This window comes from Grammomys surdaster, unplaced genomic scaffold, assembly GCF_004785775.1.
Source record: "Grammomys surdaster isolate TR1022 unplaced genomic scaffold, NIH_TR_1.0 98, whole genome shotgun sequence".
Classification (NCBI taxonomy): Eukaryota; Metazoa; Chordata; class Mammalia; order Rodentia; family Muridae; genus Grammomys; species Grammomys surdaster.
Genome location: NW_021604577.1, coordinates 680,959 through 704,232, shown reverse-complemented (window position 1 = coordinate 704,232; position 23,274 = coordinate 680,959). Strand labels below are relative to the sequence as shown.

The window sequence follows — 23,274 nt, the reverse complement described above, 5'->3', positions numbered from 1 at the left end:
TCTCTCTCTCTCTCTCTCTCTCTCTCTCTCTCTCTCTCTCTCTCTCTCTCTGCCTTTCTCTATCTCTATTCCCTCAACTCCCCTCCCCATGCCCTGAATAAACTATTTTATACTATAAAAGAAAGAAAGAAAGAAAGAAAGAAAGAAAGAAAGAAAGAAAGAAAGAAAACATCTGATTAGAGAAGGACCCTAGAGGCTACAGTCGGCCCTCAACCAATGCACACACCTTTACCACTGGTTCGCTTGTGCAGGAAGAGCTCACAGTACAAACCATTACAATTGGCTAGCCTCCAATACAGGCCCAACAGACTTCCACATGCCAGAGTCTGGCAGAGTAAACTACTATCTTTTGAAGAAAGTTCTAGGAGTTGAGGTTATCCCATAGGCTGGTGGGCAGATCTCCAAATAGCCTCAGGAAAAGTGGAATTCTGCCAACAGTAATGGCACTGCTCCAACAATGCATACCTCTAAGGCAATCAAGCGAAGGACTTTGATACACACATACTTGTGTGGATAAAAAGGATCAGGTTACATAACATCAAACACTAAAAATGTACATAAGAGTTCCCCACAAACTAAGCACTCTCAAGCTAAATTATAAGGTGGTTCACTGTCACACCAAAATACATCTATCCCGAAAGTTTATATTATTCACAAATACAGAAGCAATTGTGTTACTGTATTGAGGCAGGAATCTCACTACACAGCCTAGGCTAGCCTTGAATTTGTAATCCTCTTCCCTCGAACTCCTGAGTGCTGTTACAGGTATGCACTATTATACCTAATTTTAGAAGAGTTTTTAAAGACTTATGTCTACAGTTATGATAGTTTACATAATTTAAGTTGCCTGAGAAAATTTCTCCTGGGGAGATGTGATGCACAGGTCTACCAAGCCCAGATAGGGAACCCACCACAGACCAAAGTACAGATACTACCAAAGTCCAACTTGGGTGAACCAATGAGTTTTATTGGGGTAACTCACAGAATATGAGTGAAGAATTCCCTACAGAGGCAGAAATGACTCAGACAGCTGCATCACCAAGGCCTACAACAAATCCTGGGAACCTGGTATAGACAGCCTGAAGGCTGCTCAGCAGACTGAAAAGTATCAGATCCAAGCAACTCAGCTGCTCTACACCTCTTCCAGGTCTGGGATTGCTTGAGAGTCATTCTTTGCAGCTCAGCTTCCTTCCCTAGGGGGTGAATCTCAAGTTTTTATTGTTTACTACCAAAGCTTTAGTCAGTTTCAGGAACTTCCTTAAGCTATTTTGAGTCATTTACATTCCTGCATAAAGGGCTTCCCTCCAGGATCAAAAGTTACAATCTTAGAGAACGTGTTACTTAACAAGGATATCTATTACAATAAACTTTTGTTGATTTGTTTTTTTTTTTTTTTCAAGACAGGGTTTCTCTGTGTAGTCCCAGCTATCCTGGAACTTGCTCTATAGTCAAACCTGCCTCTCCTCCTGAATGCTAGGATTAAAGGTATGCACCACCACTGCTAGTCAACTTTTTTTTCTCAAGTATCTTTATTTTATGTGCATTGGTGTTTTGCCTGCATTTGTCTGTAGACCACATGCATGAGTTACAGACAGTTATGAGCTATAAAAGTACCTTTTATTTGCCTGGGTAATTGTAGTCTCAGAGGCTTACTGCTCAGTCTGCTAACCTAGGCCTGGTCTTGGAAGCTTCTAGCCTTCCTACAATCTTATCTAGGCCTAGAATGGTTTCAGCCTCTAAGACTTACTGCTGAATAAGCTCACCCTTTCTAGTTCTTTCTGATCTCTGGTTGGCTGGTCAACTTGGATGTTCTGGGTAAAACTCCTCTTCAAGTTGACCTTCCTTCCTCCTCTTTTTTCTTCTTTGTGCTCTAAGTTTCCCTTTCTTCTCTCTTCTCATGAATCAGAGTTGGAATTTCCCATTCTGTCAAATCTTTCTGATTTTGACTTTGTCTGCCATTCAATTAAATATCACTTTCAAACACAAAAGCTTCCTTCTACAAACCAACTTTGTGTTCATTATTTGGGATTAAAGGTGTAAGCTAAGGCTGAGCCATACCACAACTAGAAACAGGTTTTCCCAGTAAACAATACAATCTCAGAATTCACAGTGTGATCAACTATCCTGCAACAGTGAGTGCCTGCCATGAGGGTGGTGTGAATTGAATCTGGGTCCTTTGAAAGAGCAGTCAGTGCTCTCAGCTACTAAGCCATCTCTCCAGCTCCTCAGCAGAGGTTTTAATTGGAATAAAATATGATCATAACACCAAGAAACATTAAAATATTTTAATACTAATATACACTTTTATTTTCTCAGAAAGACACAAAAATTCCTATATATCAGTATTTAACAAAAAAGTCCTATTGACATAAATATCAAATATTTTACAAACAGATTAATGACCTATTTTAACAAATTTTCCCTATTATTTTGGGGCATATAATACAGACCCAAATGGAGTAAGGATTGCTTCAATCATGATAGTTACTTTTGTGTTTTATATTTTGTAACTTTATTTTTTCACAGCTTAGTATATGTGCACAGGTTTCACAGCTGATGAAACAAAACCAATGCACACTTCTCTCACCACATCTAAAAGGAAGATATTCTTATCTTATTCATAGAGTAAAACAATCTTTTTTTTGTTTTGTTTTTCGAGACAGGGTTTCTCTGTGGAGCCCTGGCTGTCCTGCAACTCACTCGGTAGACCAGGCTGGCCTCGAACTCAGAAATCCGCCTGCCTCTGCCTCCCAAGTGCTGGGATTAAAGGCGTGCGCCACCACCGCCCAGCTAAAACAATCTTAATGTAATGTTTGTATCACTAAAGTCTTAGAATAGAAAAGTACTCTGTGCAGTGTGTTTCTTTTGGAATCAGTTGTTATGGAGGACCATTAGAATTTGTTTTTTTCTGTAAATGATTTCTGAATGTTTCAATATGCCCAGCCCAAGTTTTGAATAACTGTCTCATCTATTTACCTGGGATATGATGCCTCTTGAACTAAAGCCCACAGTATGTATCCTTTTAAATGAATGGATTAGATAGCTTAATAAATGTAACCAAGGGCTGAAGTGAAGAGAAAAAAAAAAAAAACAAGAAAAGGTTTTTCTATCAGCATGCACACCCTTCTCATACATCCATCACAGTGTTGTTGAGGAAAACGAAGATTAACCCTGAGAGAACACTCGGGAGAGGACAGATGAAGTGTCTCCCCTAAGTGCTGGCTGTTTCCATGGACAGGTTACCAGTTCTTCACTTACATTTATATTTTCCAACTTTCTGGATTGCAAGACACACTTTGCTAGCTAAAACACATGCAAACACACACACACACATACACAGTATACAGTATGGTACTATACACATACATATACACAGTATACAATATGGCACTACACATACATACAGTATACACAGTAACAATATGGCACTCCACACACACATACATGCACATGCACACACACAGTATGGCACTTGGCACCAACTCAACATGTTAGTGAAGTAAATATGAAGAATGTAAGGCACTTTCGCGGTTTACAAAAGTGAATGCCTCCAAGTTAGATATTAACCAAAAATGGAGAAATGTCCTCACAAAGTTTATAGGAATTCTGAAAAACCCAAGTAGATATGAATCATTAATAATCCTGGTCAACATTAGTGTGACCAAGCAACTAAGGTGTGAAACACATAATTCGTTAAAGTTACACAGTGACACACCCAGGGTCAGGATTTTAAACTGCACATATAAAATCACAGTCCCTTTAGGGACTTTCATTTCTCAGCCATAGAAAACTGCAGTGTAGGCAGCAAGCACACAGGCACACTGCTATTCACACAGAGTGATGGTGCCACACTGCAGGACTTCGAGTAGAAGACTGAGGTTGTTCTATGCTACTTAGAAATGCAAAATTTCACTTATTTTCTTGAAATCAAGCATTTTCATTTTCTAAATAAACAGTTATTTAGAAAAAGGAAAAATATTATAAATGCAAACATTTGTTTAGGAACAGTCCCTCTTTTAATGCTGTCTTCCCAAACGTTCTGTAAGAGCCCTTCCTAGATTGAGGTGGGTTGGGGTAAGTCTCTAATACACTTGAAGTTCGGAACAGGTAGTGATACACTTCATTTCTTTGTTCACAAGAATATGGAACTGAAGTTTTTTAAATTATTATATCTACTGTATCTTGTTAGTAAGTCAATGGTTATTTTAGCCTCAAGGCATGGTTTTAAAACGGTTTTCTTAAACTATAACTTTAAACCGCAGCCTGTAGTCCCTTGTTGCTGATGTAGGGACTATAACGCAAGCACAGCACCCTCTGTCATTCATAACTTAAACCGATGCTGTACTTCCTCTGCTATCATTTTAGAAATTGCCAGGGAGGATGTGGCAGCAGGCGAAGGTGCATTTCTCACATGAAGAATTCGATCTCCAATCTCGCCAGTTCCTCCATCAAACACAAAATCCTCTACCAGTTTTCCATCTCTGTCCAGGGCCTGGGCTCGTACTCCAGCAGGGCCTCTGCAAAAGCAAAAACAAAATGCTAATCATGTGAGCCAAAGAGAGAGGACAGCCTACAAGCTTCCAAAGCATTCTCAAGGCAATTAAGCCTTTATCCTAAATGCAATTATGTGGAAACCTACTTGTTTCATATTTAGCAAAAGGGTGTGGACGATACTCTGGCCAATGCATAGTTTTAGCCAGAGCAGAATGACTATTGAGTGACAGTGTAACAAATACTACCACACAAATATCCAAGCAATTCATTACTTGTAAACATCTGCTCTTTCCAAAAGTAGCAGGCAAATTCACATTTAATTGGAATAGATGTCTATTTATTTAAAATCACAAACTACTCTAGAACTCAATCAGTGGCAATCATATAAATCAGAGGCCGCAGGAGATTTTTTATGAAACAGTGGGAGTAGGAGCTGGTTACAGCTGTACACTCCATGCATGGTATGTTTTTACTTTGTTTTGACATATTACTAAAATTTAAGAAAAAAAAACTAGTATACTCTAAGTTGGAATTTTAAATTTCTTAATAGTTTAACTTCCAATATAAGGAAAATATTCAATTAATTATAAAAAGTGGCAAGTATAAAAAATTAATTCAGCAACATGTTAATATTGTAGTGAGTCAACTCAAGTTCTGCTTTTTGTTTGTTTGTTTGTTTTGTTTGAGTCAGGGTCTCACTATGTAGTCCTGGCTGTCCTGGAACTCACTTTGTAGACCAGGAAGGCCTCAAACTCACAGAGATCCACCTGCCTCTGCCTCCTGAGTACTTGGACTCAGTCACTAGGACAGCTTTATTTAACTTTTTTATTTTTTAAGATAGGGTCTCACATAATCCAGGATGCTCTTGACGTCCATGTGCAGCCAAGGATGACCTTGAACCTTTTTCTAAATTCACTTTTAAAAATTTTCACTTGTACTGGGGTAGGCTTAAGAAAAGGAAGAGAGGTGAGGTAAAGGGCCAGGTAGTTGACGGTTCCTGTCCCATGCTGGGCAGAAGAGGAATCCTGACCACAGGTTCTTGACACTTTTCCCTCAAGACCAAGGTTCATCTGCTCTGGCTGCTCTGGCTGCTCTGGCTGCTCTGGGGGCTCAGCGTGCTCTTGAAGACTTGCTTGTAGACCGTAGCCCTGCTCTTCATGGGCAGGGGCTGTTTATTACTCTCGGTCCACTGGGTCCAGCCACATCAGCCCTTCTCACCCTTCTGCACATGCTAGAGCTTGTCCCCGCCCCAGCACACTATGGCCATGCATTTGAAGTCATCTATACCCGTCAGATCCTCCCTAAACTGTTTCCCAACAGGAAGTCCATGATATAGTTCCAAAAAGTACTCAGTGTGTGGATGATCATATGGTTGCCTTCCTGCACCATCTCTTTGTCTGGCTTTGGCAAATCAGCCAAGTTGACATGGAGGCCACACAGGTATTCCTCAAAATTCTCACTGTTCAGCATCTTCTAGCACCCATCAAAGTTCACAGACATTGGGGGATGGACTGAGGCTGGTCATGGTCAGCTACAGAGAGGGAGGGAGCACTCTCAACATTGAACTTCCTGATCCTTTTCTACATCCTGAGTGCTGGGATTATAGGCATGTTAATATTCTGCTTTAGATTTAGAATTCTGTTTCTTTAAAAAAGTTAAAATTTACAGATTAAATTTGATTTAAACATGTTTAGAATCCAAAATAATCTCCTTTCAAAGTGTTCACTTTCAAAGCATATTGTGGAAAAAACAAAACCTATCTGTGCATCATTAAGACACAATGAAGCTAGGCAATCATGAACAGTTTTTATTGATTCTGGGGCAGCCCAGATAAAAACCTGAGGATACAAAGAGCAACATGGTAACACTATCCTTAGAACTCAGCCTAGCTGAACAAGGACAAGGACAAAATTAGCTACTATTGACCAAGCATTTCATGTGCTGGGATCATTTCCTTTCTCCTTACAACTGCTGAGAGGCTGGTGTGGTGCATAAGTAATCTCAGAGGAACACAAAAAGACTGAGTACCGTCCTGAAGCATTCAGTTCCACTGTTCACTTCCAGAGCTAAGGAAGAATTACAACTGTGAGAAAGTGGAAGGCAAATGATTGGCTCTAGAGAATCTGGGGTTGGGAGGACTTCCCAATGAGCATCCGAGACAGCAGGAGGAACTACACTGAAATGAACACTTCTGAGGATAAAGATACATACTAATGTGGGTTCCTTCTTTGCAATCTGTACTGCTTATTAACTCTGCAGTGGCACTCCTTGATTTTCTTAGCAAAGAATGTGGCTGCTAGTCAAAGGGCCTGTGGAGCTTGCTGTCTTGTCCTTGTGTCTTCCAGGGGACAGTCACTGGTGCTCAGTCCTCTGAAGTCACTTTCCTCAGTACAGCGCTTCAAACTGTATATTCCTCATTACTGCGAAGTATGTTGGAGTTAATACCAATTAACCAGAGCAAAGAATGTATCTGTAGTTATTTCCCATATAAAGATAAATTATCTCTCAATACTTTTGGCCTAAGTGTCTAAAATCTGTAACTCAAACTAAAAATAAAACACTATGCTTTTCTTAAGATCCACTAGCATGAGACAATCAGTGGTGGCACACGCCTTTATCCCAGCACTTAGGAGGCAGAGGCAAGCAGATTTCTGAGTTTGAGGTCAGCCTGGTCTACAGAGTGAGTTACAGGAGGACAGCCAGGGCTACAAAGAGAAATGCTGTCTCGAAAATCCAAAAAAAAAAAAAAAAAAAAAAATCCACTAGAATGGATTGGTAGAATGTCCAAACTACCAAACTCCTCATGTTTCAATTTCAGCATCTCAGGAAGCCTTATGTTTTCTCCTGCATGGTATAGTTATGTGCAGTCTTTCCTTTCAGAAGACTTCAGCCTGATGTAAGCAATGTAAAATGAAACCTTAGAAAAGATAAATCAAAAACGCTTTGAGGGCAGATGATGTCTTGTACAACACCTACTTCACCTCCATGTCTAGACTTGAGTGTTATAGTTTACAGACATTCAATAAAGCTATGTACTATATTTTTAAAAACTAAAAAGAATGATTTAGCAAACTAATAGCTATGGACTCAATTATATTAAATATAGTGCTTGCTATTTGTAGCTAAGTATAATGGCAAGGTACATCCTGAATACTAAAGTATGTCCAGAAGCAACAGCAGCTGAGTATATAACAAAGTGCATTCTTCCATCTGAGATATCCTCTACTGCAGTATTGTCATACAACAGATATTGTATTGTGGCTGGAAAAAAGCTTTGAAAAGTCGTAACTGACATCTTCGGCTGGTCCTAAATAGGATATAGCCAAGTGCTTTTAAAGCTCATGTTGGGGACTACTGCCAATCTAAATGTGTAATACTGTGTGAACACATGTAACTTGGATGTGCTGATATGGAGAAGGTAAACAAGTCCAACCTAATTTCCAGATCTGAAGGAGCAGTTATATTCCTTTCTAATCTTTAACAAAAATGCATTATGAGAGAATATGATTTTTATCTAGGCTCATCTCTCCTTATTTTCTGGTAGGTGCTAGGGATGGAATCCTGTACCTTGTATGTACTGGGTAAGTGCTCTATATGCCTACTGTTAGGGATTAGAACACTGTGAGATCCTATAAATTAAAGTTAAAGTTTAATTAAAAGTTAAGTTAAAATAAAGTTCCTAAGGCTATATTACCTTGTTTTTGTGTGATGGGCAGACACAATTTTCAAATTTCACTTAGCACTTTTTATTGTATGTGTACATTTTATTGCATGTGAATCATACATCAATTAAAAACATAAACTAGGCCGGACAGTGGTGGCGCACGCCTTTAATCCCAGTGCTTGGGAGGCAGAGGCAGGCGGACTTCTGAGTTCGAGGCCAGCCGGGTCTACAGAGTGAGTTCTAGGACAGCCAGGGCTATATATAGAGAAACCCTGTCTTGAAAAACCAAAAAAGAAACAAAACAAAACAAAACAAAACAAAAAAAACCTCATAAACTCGCAGCTGGAGAGATGGCTCAGAGGTTAAAAGCGATGGCTGCTCTTCTAGAGGTCCTGAGTTCAATTCCCAGCAATCACATGGTGGCTCACAACCATCTATAATAAGATCTGGTACCCTCTTCTGGCCTAGAGGCATACATGCAGGCAGAACGCTATATACATAATAAATAAAATTTTAAAAAACAAATATAAGCTCAATGGGAAGATAATATAAGGTAATATAAGGTAAGGAGAAAGACTGCAAAATGCCACCTTCAAAGCACACGACAGCCAAAGCCATTGCAGTAACAGTTCGCTGCAATGTGGATGCCTGCACCGGGTCTACACAAGGACAGAACTAATAATAGCCGGGTATAAACGGAACGACCTAAGGGGGCTCCATCCCTCATGCTGACTAGTTGTTACTAATAAACTCTGGGAGCAGTCATTGCTTTCAGTTGTGTGCCCACTAGTGAGCCCACGAGGTTCCAACAAAAAGTCCCGAAACAAAGCTCGTAAGTCAGCTCTGACTAAACCTAGTAAGTCACAAAACAGAAACCATGATCTGAAAGAGGGGGTTGACAGGAATATAACGGAGGCAGAAAAGTGTGAGGGGAGAAAGTCATCAGAATGCACTATATATGTATAAAATTGTTAAAAAATGAACTAAATAAAAAGGACAAGGAATATCTGTGACCCAAGCCTCTTAGTTATTAAAATCTTCCTACTGCTATAGGGCAGTATCAGTACCAGCTCCTCTTGGCAAACAGGTTTCCAATTTCTTCTGTTTGGGGTATATGGACACCCACTGCATTCCCTCAATGTCAGCTATGTATGTATGTATGTATGTATGTATGTATGTATGTATGTATGTATATCATATATATTCTTGACATATATATATCTCAAGAATGTTTCTTACATTTTCTCTTTAATTTTGTAGTGTGACAGTTATCTAATTCTTAGACTAGTTGTTCTCAACCAAGGGAAATCCTGCCCCCTAGAGGATCGGCAATATCTGGAGACATTTTAGATTGTTACAAATGGGCACATGGGTAAAGCCAGGGGTGCTATTAAATACTCTGCAATAAGCTAAACAGGCCTCACAGCAAAGAATTATCTAGTGCAAAATGTCAACAGCACCAAGGTTACATAGGTGTCTTGCTTTTGCATGTTATGACATAGTATAGTTTTCATTCTTGCTTAAAATTTTACTTTGAATTCCTTAATAAGACATTTAACAAAACAATTACAGGAGAAAAGGGGTATCACTGTATACATGACTTCATCTTTTTACTTCCTTACAGTGTTAACAAACTTCAGTAGCAGTAACATGTCATTGGCACCATATTAATCAGACAAGAATGTAAGGAGCCTAGAATTAATCTAAGGGCCTTAGTGACAGTTATGTAATGTTTATACAACTCATGTATGTATCTGACAGATAATAACTTTACATTCCAGTCTAATGCATAATACTAAATTATTATTCACAATGCTTTGCTAAGCAATAAGAATCAAGATGAATGACCTTTGGTAGCTACTGATACTTTAGGGCATAATTTTAGAGTAATACAACCCTCCAAGCGTGGGTTCTATTAGCTTGTTGTTCTTTTGCAGTGCTGGGGATCCAACTCAGGATTTCTTGTACGTATGCTCTATTAGATTTTACTATCTAACACTTCTTACATGCTTATGACACAATATTGACAGGACATTTATGGTCTGAATACACTGGGTTGTATGACAACTAAGACAGGCAGGACTAAAGCTTCATTCAAGCTGTGAAAAGTTCTATTGATCTTATTATCATTAAATATTTCAGGCATATACGATATAAGCAACAACAGATATACTCTTTAAGGAAAACTGGCCAGACAGTAGTGGTGCATGCCTTTAATCCCAGCACTTGGGAGGCAGAGGCAGGCGGATTTCTGAGTTCAAGGCCAGCCTGGTCTACAGAGTGAGTTCCAGGACAGCCAGGGCTACATAGAGAAACCTTGTCTCCAAAATCCAAAAAAAAAAAAAAAAAAGGAAAACTGGAAATAATAAAAAATAATTAATTAATTTTAAAAAAGAAGGAAATCACTAGAGATATGGTAGAAATCTACATGATATTTGCAGATCTTGATCTTCCTTCCCTAGAGGTAGTCACTTTTCTGAATCAGGTATTTATTAGTTTTATGATTGCTTTTTTATTTTCACAGTTATCTACAAACAATATGTGATATTAGACTTGTTTTTCAACTCATATAAATGATATCAAATACACATTCCTTGTTTTTTTAGTGATTTCCTGAATTTAACAGCTGGAGGAACCAGAAGAAATCAAGAGAAGAAACAAATAGGATCACTAAATATATCCAGCATCTATGTCTCTAAAGAGGAACTCATCTGTGATTGAGTTGACTGTCTCTACATGTACCTGCAAACAGGTTTACCTCAGGCTTCTATAAAAGTGTGATAACGGAATATGGGTTGTGAACTCATTGCCACAGTTTTGATCAGAATCCCACATGCCCAGCCACCCAAAGAGTATTAGCAGCAGTAATGAAACCTGATTTAACCAGCCTGTTTTCAGATTTAAGACAGTCTAAGTCTGCAACTGCAAACCAGAGAGAATAAAAGCCTTTGTTTATAAGTGAGCACAAGAAAACAAAGACCCAATATTTATATCCCTTTCATTTCAGAAGCTGAGTTGAAGAGATAAGAAAGGAAACATGAACTGGGTTCTGAATAGCCCTTCTAAGGAGTCCATCAGAATGGTCTCAGAATGACACATGAAAGACAGATTTAGAGCAGAAACATCTCCCCCCAACTCCCCCACCAGCACCTTAAGGGAAACAGCTGACATGACTGTCACTCTCTGCTGATACATGGTGACGCTCACTGACATATTACACCAGGCTAATTTCAACAGCTGCTCTGGAGCATCGTGGAGGGCCACGTTATTATACAGTATGAGTACCTCGAATACACTGTGGATTAGGCCTAACAACTGGCATGGGTACTAAAAATATCTCTAGGGAGGACAAATACATGGGCTTGATGAATTCAGGATAATCTACACATCAAGTCCAGAAAGTCTTTAATTCTAAGAAGAAAACACCAACTAAGTTTTCCTGACACCCCTAAAACAAGGATTTAGAGCAACTATAGCTGGACTACATCCTACTTCTGTCTTACAAGCAGAGTCAAAGTGGACAGAAGCACAAGTAGAGGGGGGCTGGGGAGATCAGTGGCTAAGTGCGTGCACTGCCTGAATCTGAGTTTGACTCCCAGCACCCACTATGGGCAGCTTGCAACTCCTGCAGCTCCAGTTCTATGGAATCCAACGCCTCTGGTCTCATGTGTACACATCCATCTCTCCACAGAAACACACAATTAAAAATAAAATGAAAAATTGTAAATAGAGAAGACAAAAGGCAAGAAGTATGTGTCTAAAAGGTTTTTAAGACTCAATCAAGGTGGCACACAACTTTAATCCCAGCACCCAGGAGGCAAAGGAAGCAAAGTTGAGAGTTAAACAGGGCTATAAACAGAAATTCTGTCTCAAAACAAAACCAACAAAAAAAGGATAGATGATTATGAAGAACTAAGGGCTATGATACAGTAATGCAAGAGGGATGCAAGCCTCTTGGGAAAAAGAGAACAAAGATCCTGAGGCTGTGCCATCTACATGAGAGCTATCACCAGTCAGGCTTCCCTCTCAAGTTCCCTCCCTTATCACATCTCCTTACCGAAGTACATCGCTGATGGTAATTTCAGGAATGAACTTTTGAAGATGCTTCACTGTTTCACTGAGAAAACAGGCTTTATATATTTCATTAACTCCATAAGAAAAATTCTGGAACACCAGTTTAATGAAACCACTAAGTATTAAGGAAAAAAAAACCCTTATGAGACAGAGGAATCTTTTATTACTATAAAATATCTATATCCTTTATAAAAAGTCAGAAAAAGTTACACAGTAAAGACATTTTTGGCCAATATAAGGAGAGGAATTCATTCATACTCAAAATTTATAAGGAATGTGATTTCAGAATGGTAGTCTTTCTAATGCTTCAATACACTAAAGAGGCATCTTTAAAACAGTGAGACACCTATCCTAGTTTAGTCTGGCAGGGGTACAATATTCTAGTAGTAGGTCTTAAGTTGATTCTGCACACATGCTAAAAAGTTCAACTTAATTCTGTTAAAGAATCTGCAGAGGGTAAAACCCATATATATAGTTTAAAATGCTTCCCAGTGGTTTTATATAAAATCCTCTGAAGAGAAAGATTACGTAAAAGACCAGAGGGCTTGGAGAAGGCTCACACCTATGCCTATAGTTCCAGCACTGAGGAGATAGAGGAGGAGAATCCCTGGGGTTTACTTGTCTAGTTGAATAAGTGAGTTCCTAGTTGAGTGTGTCTCCAAAATAAAAATAAGGTGGATAATGATTGAGGAAGACACCTTGTTGGCAATTCTACTAGGCTCTGCCCAACAGCTACCTAGCAACAGCTTTCGTCACCGCACATGCCAGGTAAGAGCCAAACTGCTCTTCCTTCCCTCTTCCTTCCTTTCTCCCTCTCTCCTTTCTTTTTTTGTCTTTCTCTGCCCTGCCCCCCTTCTTTCTACCCGTCTACCAGCTCCCCTTCCTTTCTCCCAATAAACTTCTTTTTGTACTAGGCCTATGGCATGGTGGTGATTCCTCAGGGGAATACCTTGGCCAGGTCCACTGAGATGCTCCCTCCTACTGCATTATACCGCCATTTTATAAAACACAACACACCTGACATCAAACTATGGCCTACACATCCACATGCATGTGGCACATCCACACACATGTGCATGCATATAGGAAAAAACAAATAATACTCATAAGGCTATTTCTTAGAACAGTGTCGTAAGTCTATATAGTATCAACCTTAGATTTACACACACACACACCACACACACACACACACACACACAAGCCATCTCATCAGTAATTTATTTAAAAGTTTACAAAACAATGGTGACTAGCTTAAAATGATCTTTTCAAAGATTTTTCGGGTCTTTTAGCAACATTTAAGATATGGACTACCAGATTTATGAATGGCTTTGGTCTTACTTTCATTTTAGCTAAGACATTATTACCCTGGTTCATCAAAATCTTTGTGAGGTAGTTAAACATTACACTTGGCATGAAACATATTCCAGAGGGGAAAAAAACCCTAGTTAGGATGTACAAGGTTCTACTTTCAATCCTTAGCATCAAAACCAAATAATCAAATTTATGCTTATTATAGAAAGATCTTAATTTGGAATAATAAGAAATTAACCTAACAATCACATATATGAAGGTTTAGTCTATCAGAATATTAAAAACTTCTGTAGTTTAAAAAAAAAGCACATAAAATCTTCTTAAAGATAACATTATTACCTTTTGAGAATTACTTCCATAACATCTCTGGCATCGAAGTCAAAGGGTCTGTAACCCTCCCGTTTAAAGGCAAGCACTGCATTAGGCCCTAGCCAGATAGTGCCATCCATCCTTGGTGTAAAGTGGACTCCTAGGAAAGGAAATCGGCTGTCCGGGACCTGCAGATTCAACACAGCAACAATTAGCACAGTTCACATTCCACTGTATTGCACACACAAACATCTAACTGGTGAGGTAAGAGAGCTCCTTCTACACATTTGTATGCAGCATGAGCTGTATGCAGACAGGATTTTGTATTAACACACGTTCTGTTTTAAAATGCCAGTGACATTAATTAATATATATTGTTCCACTTACCCATCTTTCTGGGAAAGGGGGAAAAGATGAACTGTGGGTCTTTATTGGGTCTTTCTCCTATAAGAGAGGTCTGTGACTGGCAGGCAAATCAGAATTGCCCGGAAAAAAATGTACACATTTACAGCATAGGCCTCAGGGAAGTGAGAAGCAGCAGATGAATTCAGTCACCTGGTTCAGCCTAATGTTCCCTCAGGGATTGGTTTATCAGCAGGGTAAATGCAGGCAGGAGAGCAAGCGCTTTATTTACATACCCCTGACTTTTACCTCCTGGAACTGGAACAGCCATGACCCTCTTGTTCTTAGTGCACTGATGAATTAATTCAGTGTTCATGCTGCTCTTCCACAGAGGAGGGAGGAGCTGGTTCTTTGTACTTCCAGGATGTACTTATGCTTTTGGAGACATGCAACCCACAGAGCAGAAGGTGGCTTTAGGCCAGCAACCACTGCAGACAGGTGATATCACCACACACACAGCCCTGAAACCCTCTCTTCTAAAGCAGGTAAATATTTTTATTTTCGCTTCCTTTGTGGCTCCAACCAGCTTGATGAGTGAGAAGACAGAAGTATCATTACCTACCGGATAAATATTTCCTTTTACAAGGTAGCCCTTTTCTGGCTTTAAGATCAGGTAATCTCCCCGGAATGGGACAATTTGAGGGTCAGGATTGCAGCCACTCAACTCTGAAATACGGTCTGAGTGAAGACCGGCACATGTTACAACATATTGACACTGAATTTCCTTTCCCTGGTACAAAATAAAGGAACATGGTTAGTTTCTAAATATGAGAAAGAAAATGCAGCAGCCCTTGTTTGTGTGTGAAACCTTAAAAACCCAAAGCCCTCCAATAAATATAGGAGGTTGCAATATAGGAGGTAGGTTAAAGGTTGGGATTAATCAACAAACTATATGCATGTATGGAAACACCACACTGAATCTCATTATATAGTTGATATACGCTAACTAAGATACTTTTCCAGGGGCTGGGGGTGGCAGGCATTCTTACTGTGTAGCCCTGGCTAACCTAGGCTATACACATACACACACACACACGTATAAATGAATAAATAGGTCAAAGGGGGTAAAACAGATACTAAAAATAAGGATAAATAGACATTTTTTTTCTAAAAGAACTATCAGCAATGTAACTATCAGCAAAACTGAACCCCTCTTTTGTAAACTGTACAAAAAATGAATTTGAAGCTACATATGGTGGTCAATTCCTATAATTCCAGGACTTGAGTGGCTGAAACAGAAGTGAGTTCAAGGCCAGCCTGAACTGTACCCCAAAAACCAGACCAGCCAGGGCTACTTAGCAAGCAAGATCTTATCTCAGACAAAGTTTTTTTCGAAATGGAGTTAATATTTAAACGTAAAACCTATGGCTACAGAATACAGACGATGCTCCCTGACATTGGCCTTGGTAATGATTTTTGTAGACGGGCACCACAGACTGAACTACACCAGACTCAACATTTCTGCACAGCAAGCCATTCACTTGACAAAGGTCAATACCTAATACATAAAAGGAACTCAAGAACTCACTGGCCAAAAAGTAAATGATCCAATTTAAACTGGAGAAAGGAGCAGGGCAGTGGAGGCACGTGCCTTTAATCCCAGCACTTGAGAAGCAGAAGCAGGTGGATCTTTATGAATTTAAGGCCAGCCTGATCTACAGAGCTAGTTACAGGACAGCCAGGGCAACACAAAGAAAACCTACAACAAAACAAAACTTGGGAAAGGACCTGGATAGATACTCTTTTCAAACACACATGTAAACTAGCAATAGGTAATGAGAAAGGTGCTTGACACCAGAATCAGAAAAGTGCAAGCTGAAACTCGTGGGGCAGGGCATAGTAGTGCATGCTTTAATCCAGCATTTGAGAGCAGGGGCAGGAGAACCTGGTCTACATAGGAAGCTCCAACATAGCTAGTCCTAAAAAGAAAGACCCATTTGAAAACCCAAACAAACAAAAGCCTCAGGATATCCTCTCATACTTCTTGGGAAATAAATCATTTATCTATATATTACACAATTATTTTTTATCATCAGTATCATGAACTCATTATGTTCTTCCATAATTCTTATGTACAAGTTCTGTCCCCATTAAAGAGGCAATTAAGGTTAGATGAGGTCACATGGATTGACTCATTTTTGGGTCAATCCAAACTTTGACCCAAAAGAATTGATATCCAAGATCAGACATGAGGACAAGCCATTTATTCCACCTGGCACCTTAGAAGACCTAGGCACTACCTCCAGCTACCTAGGTTCAGCCTCCAGAACCTCAAAAGCAGTAACACATGAAACTAGTAAGAAAGACCACTCCAGAAAACTAACCCTGACAGCACCTTGGTATTGGGCTTCTAGAGCCTCAAGTATAAGAGAATAACTGTTTGTCAGGTCACCCAGTTTGTGGTGTGTCTTCATGGTGGCCTCTCCTGTTCTCTCATTGCCTAACACAGGGTCTCTTAACCTCAGCACTACTGCTGTTTGGAGCAGGACACTCTTTCCTTGGGAGGCAGGGAGGCTGTTTCCTAAAGTAAAGGTTGTTCATCAGCATCCCTGACCTCCATCCACTACATGCCAGCAGCCTTGATCCCTTCATCCAGTTTTGACAACCAAAAAAAGTCTCCAGGCACTGTTGCTGTGCCCTGGGACTCAAAATAATTTCCAGTTGGAACTATTAATCTAGTGTAAGATGGTTAAAGTGATCACTCTTCTATCTCAGCACTTAAGGGTCTGAGAGTAGAAGTATAACTCATAATGAACTTCTCTCAGAGACAATGGTTTTAAATGATTTTTTAAAATCTGTGTTGGAGAGTGAGCATGTTTCATTCATATAAGAAACAGTTACATCTTATTAGATGAAAACATAGTAGTTTTGCCCCTCCCTGTTTTTATTTGTCAAACCCAAGTTTGGTTTAACAGGGGCATGTCGTCCTGCATCTGCTGAGCATAGAGAGTGATGGTACACAGCTGCAGCGTCCACTTCAGCAACTGACTTCCCAGTTTGCCAGAAAGCCCATAACCTGCCAACTTCTTTCTAACCTAGGTATCCCCTAACTGTTAAGGCTGAATGCTTTATGAATCCAGTATCACTTATGGGTGATTCTGCTCTCACTGACACCTGAGGATATAGGGAATTCAGTGTCCTATGGTTCTCACTTTAGACTATGGAGACTGGAGGAAAACAATCATCTCCCCCGGCACAACCTGCACACTCCTCCCCAAGTCTCTGAGTTAGAAGTTAAGAAGTAAAAGTACAGCAGAGTGATAAAGTACCTATCAGCTGGCTGGAGCGATGGCAATGGCTCAGTGCTTAAGAGGACTGACTGTTCTTGCAGAGGATCTAGTCAATTCCCATACCCACATGGCCACTCACAATCTTCCTCATAACTCCTGTCCCAGGGCTCCAATGCCCTCTGACAGTCTCACAGGTCACCAGAAACACACGCCATGCATAGACACACATGTAGGCAAACACCCATACACATAGGATAAGATAAATATTATTTTTAAAAAGACATGCAAGAGGGGAGACTGACAGGAAAGAGGAAAGTGGGTAGGGGTGAATGTGATACAAACACAATAACGAAGCCCGCTGCTATGTGTAATTAATACATGCTAACAAAAGACATTAAAAAAAACATGTGGCGGGTGGCTCCAAGGAACCATAACAGAGGTTGTGCTCTGACTCTCACATGTATACACACACGTGCACATGTACACACATGTATCTGTACACATGTGAACATGTACATGCGCGTAAACAGACATACTCAAAAACATAGCAATTATTCAATAATTCAACTTAACAATCAATGAAAGTAAAAAGACCTCATGACTCTTTACCTTACTATTCTTGACAGCAATTGGGTATTTCATCCCTGGCAAAGATAAAAAGAATTAGTGAAACTTTTATTTGAGCAAAAGAAAGCTGTCATTATTAAAATATTATACCAGTGACAAATTTAAGTGATTGTCTTAATTACATTTTAATTTTCATTCTGAAACTTTTACCAACTAAGAAGACTAAAGCAATTCATATTTGACAAAATATAAAATGCTGTAAAGTTTTAAGGTGAATTTTAAAAATTAATTTAACTAACACACATTCTCTAGCTTACCCTGGCACAGACCCCTAACTTCAACAATATCATACTATAATACCATCATAGATGAATTTAATTTAGCCCACAGAACCAAAGCATGGGATATCAAATACAGGGCAACCTTGTGTCCAAGTGTTGGTAACCTGATTCTTTGCAGTCGTGGTTTTTCAGAGAAGCAAAAGTTTTCACAAGACAAAAATTTCCAACAATGAACTGACCATTTATCACATTGTTTGTGCTTACTGATGATATATTAACACCCTATAAAGCATACCTACAGAAAAAAAGATTATTATCTACCTATATTGTGAATTTGACTTATTCTGCTACCCACTTACAACCACTTAATAAATTGTTCATCATCTTAGAGTGCAGAAGAATGCTGGGCAAGTGATTCATATAATCCAGACTTCCTTTAAAACCTGCTAAGGAAGAACTGGATTCTCCCTCAGATTTCCTCTAAGCAAGCAGAAGTCTTGTAAGCCTCTCACCTGACTAAAAAAGAAAAATATATATCCCAATGTAAAATAAAACAGGCTTTTTAGTTACAGTCTAAATGGGGCATAGGAGGTTAGACTCAGAATAGCTGAGTCTTTTTATAATACTGGTCTGCCATTTGAAACTTGAGTGTGTTCAAAGATAGGCAGCCACTTACTCTTCCCTAAGCCACATCCCCTAGCAGGCTGATTCAAGAAGTCTAGATGATGCTAAAATCCATATTTATAGCAAGCATTGCTGAGGTGCTGACTAGCCTCAAGGGAACTGCTGGAGGCCAACTGTACATAACAGCCTTGGCTGTTCAGATTTCAGTGCCAGTCAAACGTCTACTTGGTGCCCAGTTCCATCAGCACACAAAAATCCAGGAATTCTGGGTCTGCTCTGTATGGTCCCACTCCTGGCCCTTCTGCACTACCCAGACAGGGACAATTCTATTTAATTTTTAACTAATACAAATATTTTGTAGAGAAGATAGAGACAGCTTACCATCCTTACTTCTTGAAGGGTTTTCTTTAACTATTTCAATATCTTTTACCTCAAAATCTTTCAAGATAGAGCCACCTGCTTCTTGGAAATCCTGGGCAAATGACAAAGCTACCTGTTGGTAGTTCACAATGCCAGTGTATGGACAATCGATAGCCATTAAACCCTAGAATAAATGTATAAAAAAGTCAAATGGTGCAGTCAAGAAACAGTAAGGTTTGTTTATTTTTCTATATTTGTTTATTTTGATGGGTAACACACATTATCCTTGATTGACAAAAATCTGACAGTGTCTTTAAAAAGTAACAGAAAAGTCTGCTCTTGTTATATGTCTAAATTTGGCCATGAATACATATTTGTGTGTATATATTTATGTGTGTGTTCATGGCCAAATTTATGTATATATATTTATGTATGTGTGTGTGTATGTGTGTACTAGAGGACAGAAACAATACTAGCTAAATAAGAACATCTCAATACCTCCAGCCGCCCAGGTTGGACCAAGGGCTCACAAAACATGGAACATCTGGCAAACCTCACTATTTACATCACCAGGCTTAATTTTAGAACATGAAAGCCTTTGTCACAGTTAGGAAATTGCCATTTTGATATGATGGACACATGTGAGACTTACTGCTCAACAATCCATACAAGTTAACAGCTATATTCAATCTTAACCTACAGAAAAAATTCTGGGTACAGCAACCTTGGAAGGGAATGTATCAAGAGTTTAACCCAGGTAACTTTCTCACCTAGCATAAAAACTGTGACAGTGGAGGGATAGAAAGAAATGTTCTGCAAATGTGCTTCATTCTGAATCAACAGTCTTTACAATCCAAACATCCTCCTTACTCTGTATTCCTCGTACCTGCACACAAACCACTCAAGTACTTCCTGAGTGAATAAACATTTGAGGCGTGTTTTTAAATTACTGCATTTGCACCTTTCAGAACTCTAGAGTCTCCCTTCTGTTCTTCTCTTTCTAGTCTTGGAAGTGTTGGTGTCTCTAAGCAAATGTGCAGGGAATGTGCTGAACAAGCCATCATGGCCAAGCTGTCCAGTTCCCAGGTCCAGACCTGGCTGTAGCATAGTCATCTGAGTTGGGACTTGTGGATAGAAACTTGTCTCAGCCTGGGGCCTGGCCATCTGCTTTCTACATTAGCAGATCACAGCTTGAAAAAAAATAATGCATGGGCAGGTCAAACAGCTGGGAAAGAGCCAGGCAAGTGAGCCAAGGAAAGTTGGGAGCTAAACTCAGTAAGGACACAAAGGAGCAAAAACATGTGGTTGACCTCTTATGCTAATAGAAAAGGCCCAAGGGTGAGACCTGAAGTCAGGAGTATCAGAGGGCACTGTCAAGAGTTGTTCCTACTTCAAAGTTTACAGACACAGCTTAGAGTTTGGCAAGATCCTCTCCCTGGGGTTATCCAGTCTTAGAGTTGACCTAATAAACTTCTTTGTAGCAGGCCAGGGACTCAGAAGTGACTGTGTACCATGGAACATTCCTGGTTGTGGTGGTGAGGAGGGGAGGTCCCTTTAGGAAATAACCAGACTGTATTTTCCACTATGTACTGTCACAGTTAATGACCACAGGTGCCATCACATAGAGTGCAACACTATGTGGCAGCTTCAGAGAGAAGCCAAGTCTGCCTATTTTATAAGTCCTCTATTCACCCATTTTCAAGGGGGTTCACCACTGGGAAGGCTGCTCATCCTCTTACATTAAGCTAACACACTCCTTTGTTGGTAAAAATTAGAGAACTAACTCCATCAGAAGAGTTGGCACTCTGTGCTAGACTAAACTCTGTCTTCTCTACATTACGACTCCTTTCAGGCAGACAGATACACTTTATTACACATAGATCATATCTGCAGATCTAAAGTATTGGGTACAAATAAAGAATTTGTCTTTGCTCAAACAGAAAATAAACCTGTTCTGAGTCCTTTGGGGGTGACACACTTAGGAGCTTGGGAGAATAACAACCAATTTCTTTTCTCTTAAAAACAATGTGTGTATATATAGAACTTTTTATTATCAGCACATATACTTCATCTGCCTCATTCAAAAGACTTAGAAGGATCATATGGTCAGGTTTGAAGATACTCTCCAGACTCATCCCCAGTCCTCACAATAGGTGAAAAGTTTTGTTTTTAGACAGCAAAGTCTGATAAAGAACCATGGGCTCTTGTTCCTATCTTGCTCCTTAAGGTTTTTAATCTTTACAACTCTCCACAAGAACATACAGCAGATGATAATCAGAGACCCTTCTAGATCCCCAAGCTTTAGGATGATAGAGAAAAGCATGTTCTCAAGCTCAAAATGGAACTAAACTGAAATTTCTACGTCATGCCTAAACTAGATCAAAAGGCACTTTTTTTGTCTTTTCAAACAAATCTTTAAATTTTAAGGTTTCATTGTCAGATAAAAATTTCATGTTAAACTTGTATGCTTTCTGAAGATTACAAATTGTTTTATTGTCAAAGACAATCCATGCCAGAGAAATTCTAACATATTAGGTTCATTATCAAAATTTATTAAATTCATATAAAGCTATGAAACAAATTTAGTGTGCTTTCTGAAAACACTTATTTAGTAAAAGTTAGAGGAGGCTATATTTCAGACTAAGCATCAAATCCTGCCAGACCAAACTGAAACGGTGTCAATTTCATGTCAGTAAATTGCTTATCTGATCTTTGAAAAATCCAAGAGGAAGAAATAACAGCTGAATCTCCAAAGTGATCAATTTTAGTGGGCATGACAAAGTATCCCTTATGTGAACGACCAGGAAAGAAACGCCTACAGTGCCGACTGTTGTGAGCTGCTTTGGCTCTCCTTGGCCCTCTCTACCTGAGCCTCCTCTGCTCAGTTCCCTGGAGCCAGTATTCATCTGAGCTACCGTAGCTCAGACACGATATTGCACATACTATAATATGGCTTAATGGAAGGAACAGTAGGACAGAATACAATCCATTCTCTACTCAGACACACACTTGCTATCAAAAAGAGGTGCTGTATGCAGCAGGAGGATTATCATCTCTTAGTAAATGATGCTCCTCTAGTCAACTGGGTATTCATAAAAGAGGAACATACCTTGACCTGTGCCTCATGCTAGATACGAAATTCAATTCTGAATGAAAGATAAAATGCAGCTTTCAGAAAAACACGTAAGATATTTGACAGACCGTGGAACAGGAAAAGGCTTCTCAAATAGAACACTTAAGGCGCTAACCATAAAAAAGCATAGGCCACTAAACTGACTACATTATGAACTTCTGTCCTCCTAAAGATACTATTAAAATAAAGGACAAGTTACAAAGAGGCAGAAGATGCCTACAACATATATTTAGATGAACGGACAAGTATATATTTATATACACACAGATATATCCAGACTATGAAACAAATTCTATAATTAGTAAGAATTAATAATTATAAAAGAGGCAATAAACTCAACAGAAAAATGGGCGAATCTCTTAAACAGGAACTTCAGAGGAAACGTTTCCAAGTGGGAAATAAACATATCAAAAGGTACATAACACCTCGTCATTGGGAAATATGAATTAAAAGCATAATGTATTGCTATAGTTTGAGAATCTCTAATCAAAAAGTATATGAAGCTTTTAAAATAGCAACAAGATGCTCAAAAATATTTGAATTTGGGAACATTTTGGATTAGGAGTGTTCAACTGGTAAAGCCTATGCCAACACCCCCAAATCTGGATTTCTGGCTTGCTGTGTTTTCAGTGAGCTATATTTAGCTTGTTCTACACACCCATAGAAGTGGCCTCAGCACCGGGTGGTGGTGGCACACGCCTTTAATCCCAGCACTTGGGAGGCAGAGGCAGGCGGATTTCTAAGTTCGAGGCCAGCCTGGTCTACAGAGTGAGTTCCAGGATAGCCAGGACTACACAGAGAAACCCTGTCTTGAAAAAAACAAAA

The 23,274-nt window shown here is 39.4% G+C and overlaps 1 protein-coding gene across 1 annotated transcript in view; it reads right to left on the bottom strand.

Moving 5' to 3' along the window:
• Nucleotides 1-2,270: 2,270 nt before the first annotated feature.
• The window catches only part of L2hgdh (L-2-hydroxyglutarate dehydrogenase), a 31,078-nt gene continuing 10,074 nt past the window's right edge, over nucleotides 2,271-23,274 (bottom strand). Inside the window, exons 5-10 of the mRNA XM_028782018.1 lie at nucleotides 19,338-19,500; nucleotides 18,094-18,128; nucleotides 14,817-14,984; nucleotides 13,883-14,040; nucleotides 12,216-12,347; nucleotides 2,271-4,517 (exon numbers count right to left, since the gene is read on the bottom strand). Of these exons, the coding sequence (XP_028637851.1) occupies nucleotides 4,322-4,517; nucleotides 12,216-12,347; nucleotides 13,883-14,040; nucleotides 14,817-14,984; nucleotides 18,094-18,128; nucleotides 19,338-19,500 (852 nt within the window). The 3' untranslated portion in view covers nucleotides 2,271-4,321. The remainder of the gene's footprint in view (nucleotides 4,518-12,215; nucleotides 12,348-13,882; nucleotides 14,041-14,816; nucleotides 14,985-18,093; nucleotides 18,129-19,337; nucleotides 19,501-23,274) is intronic.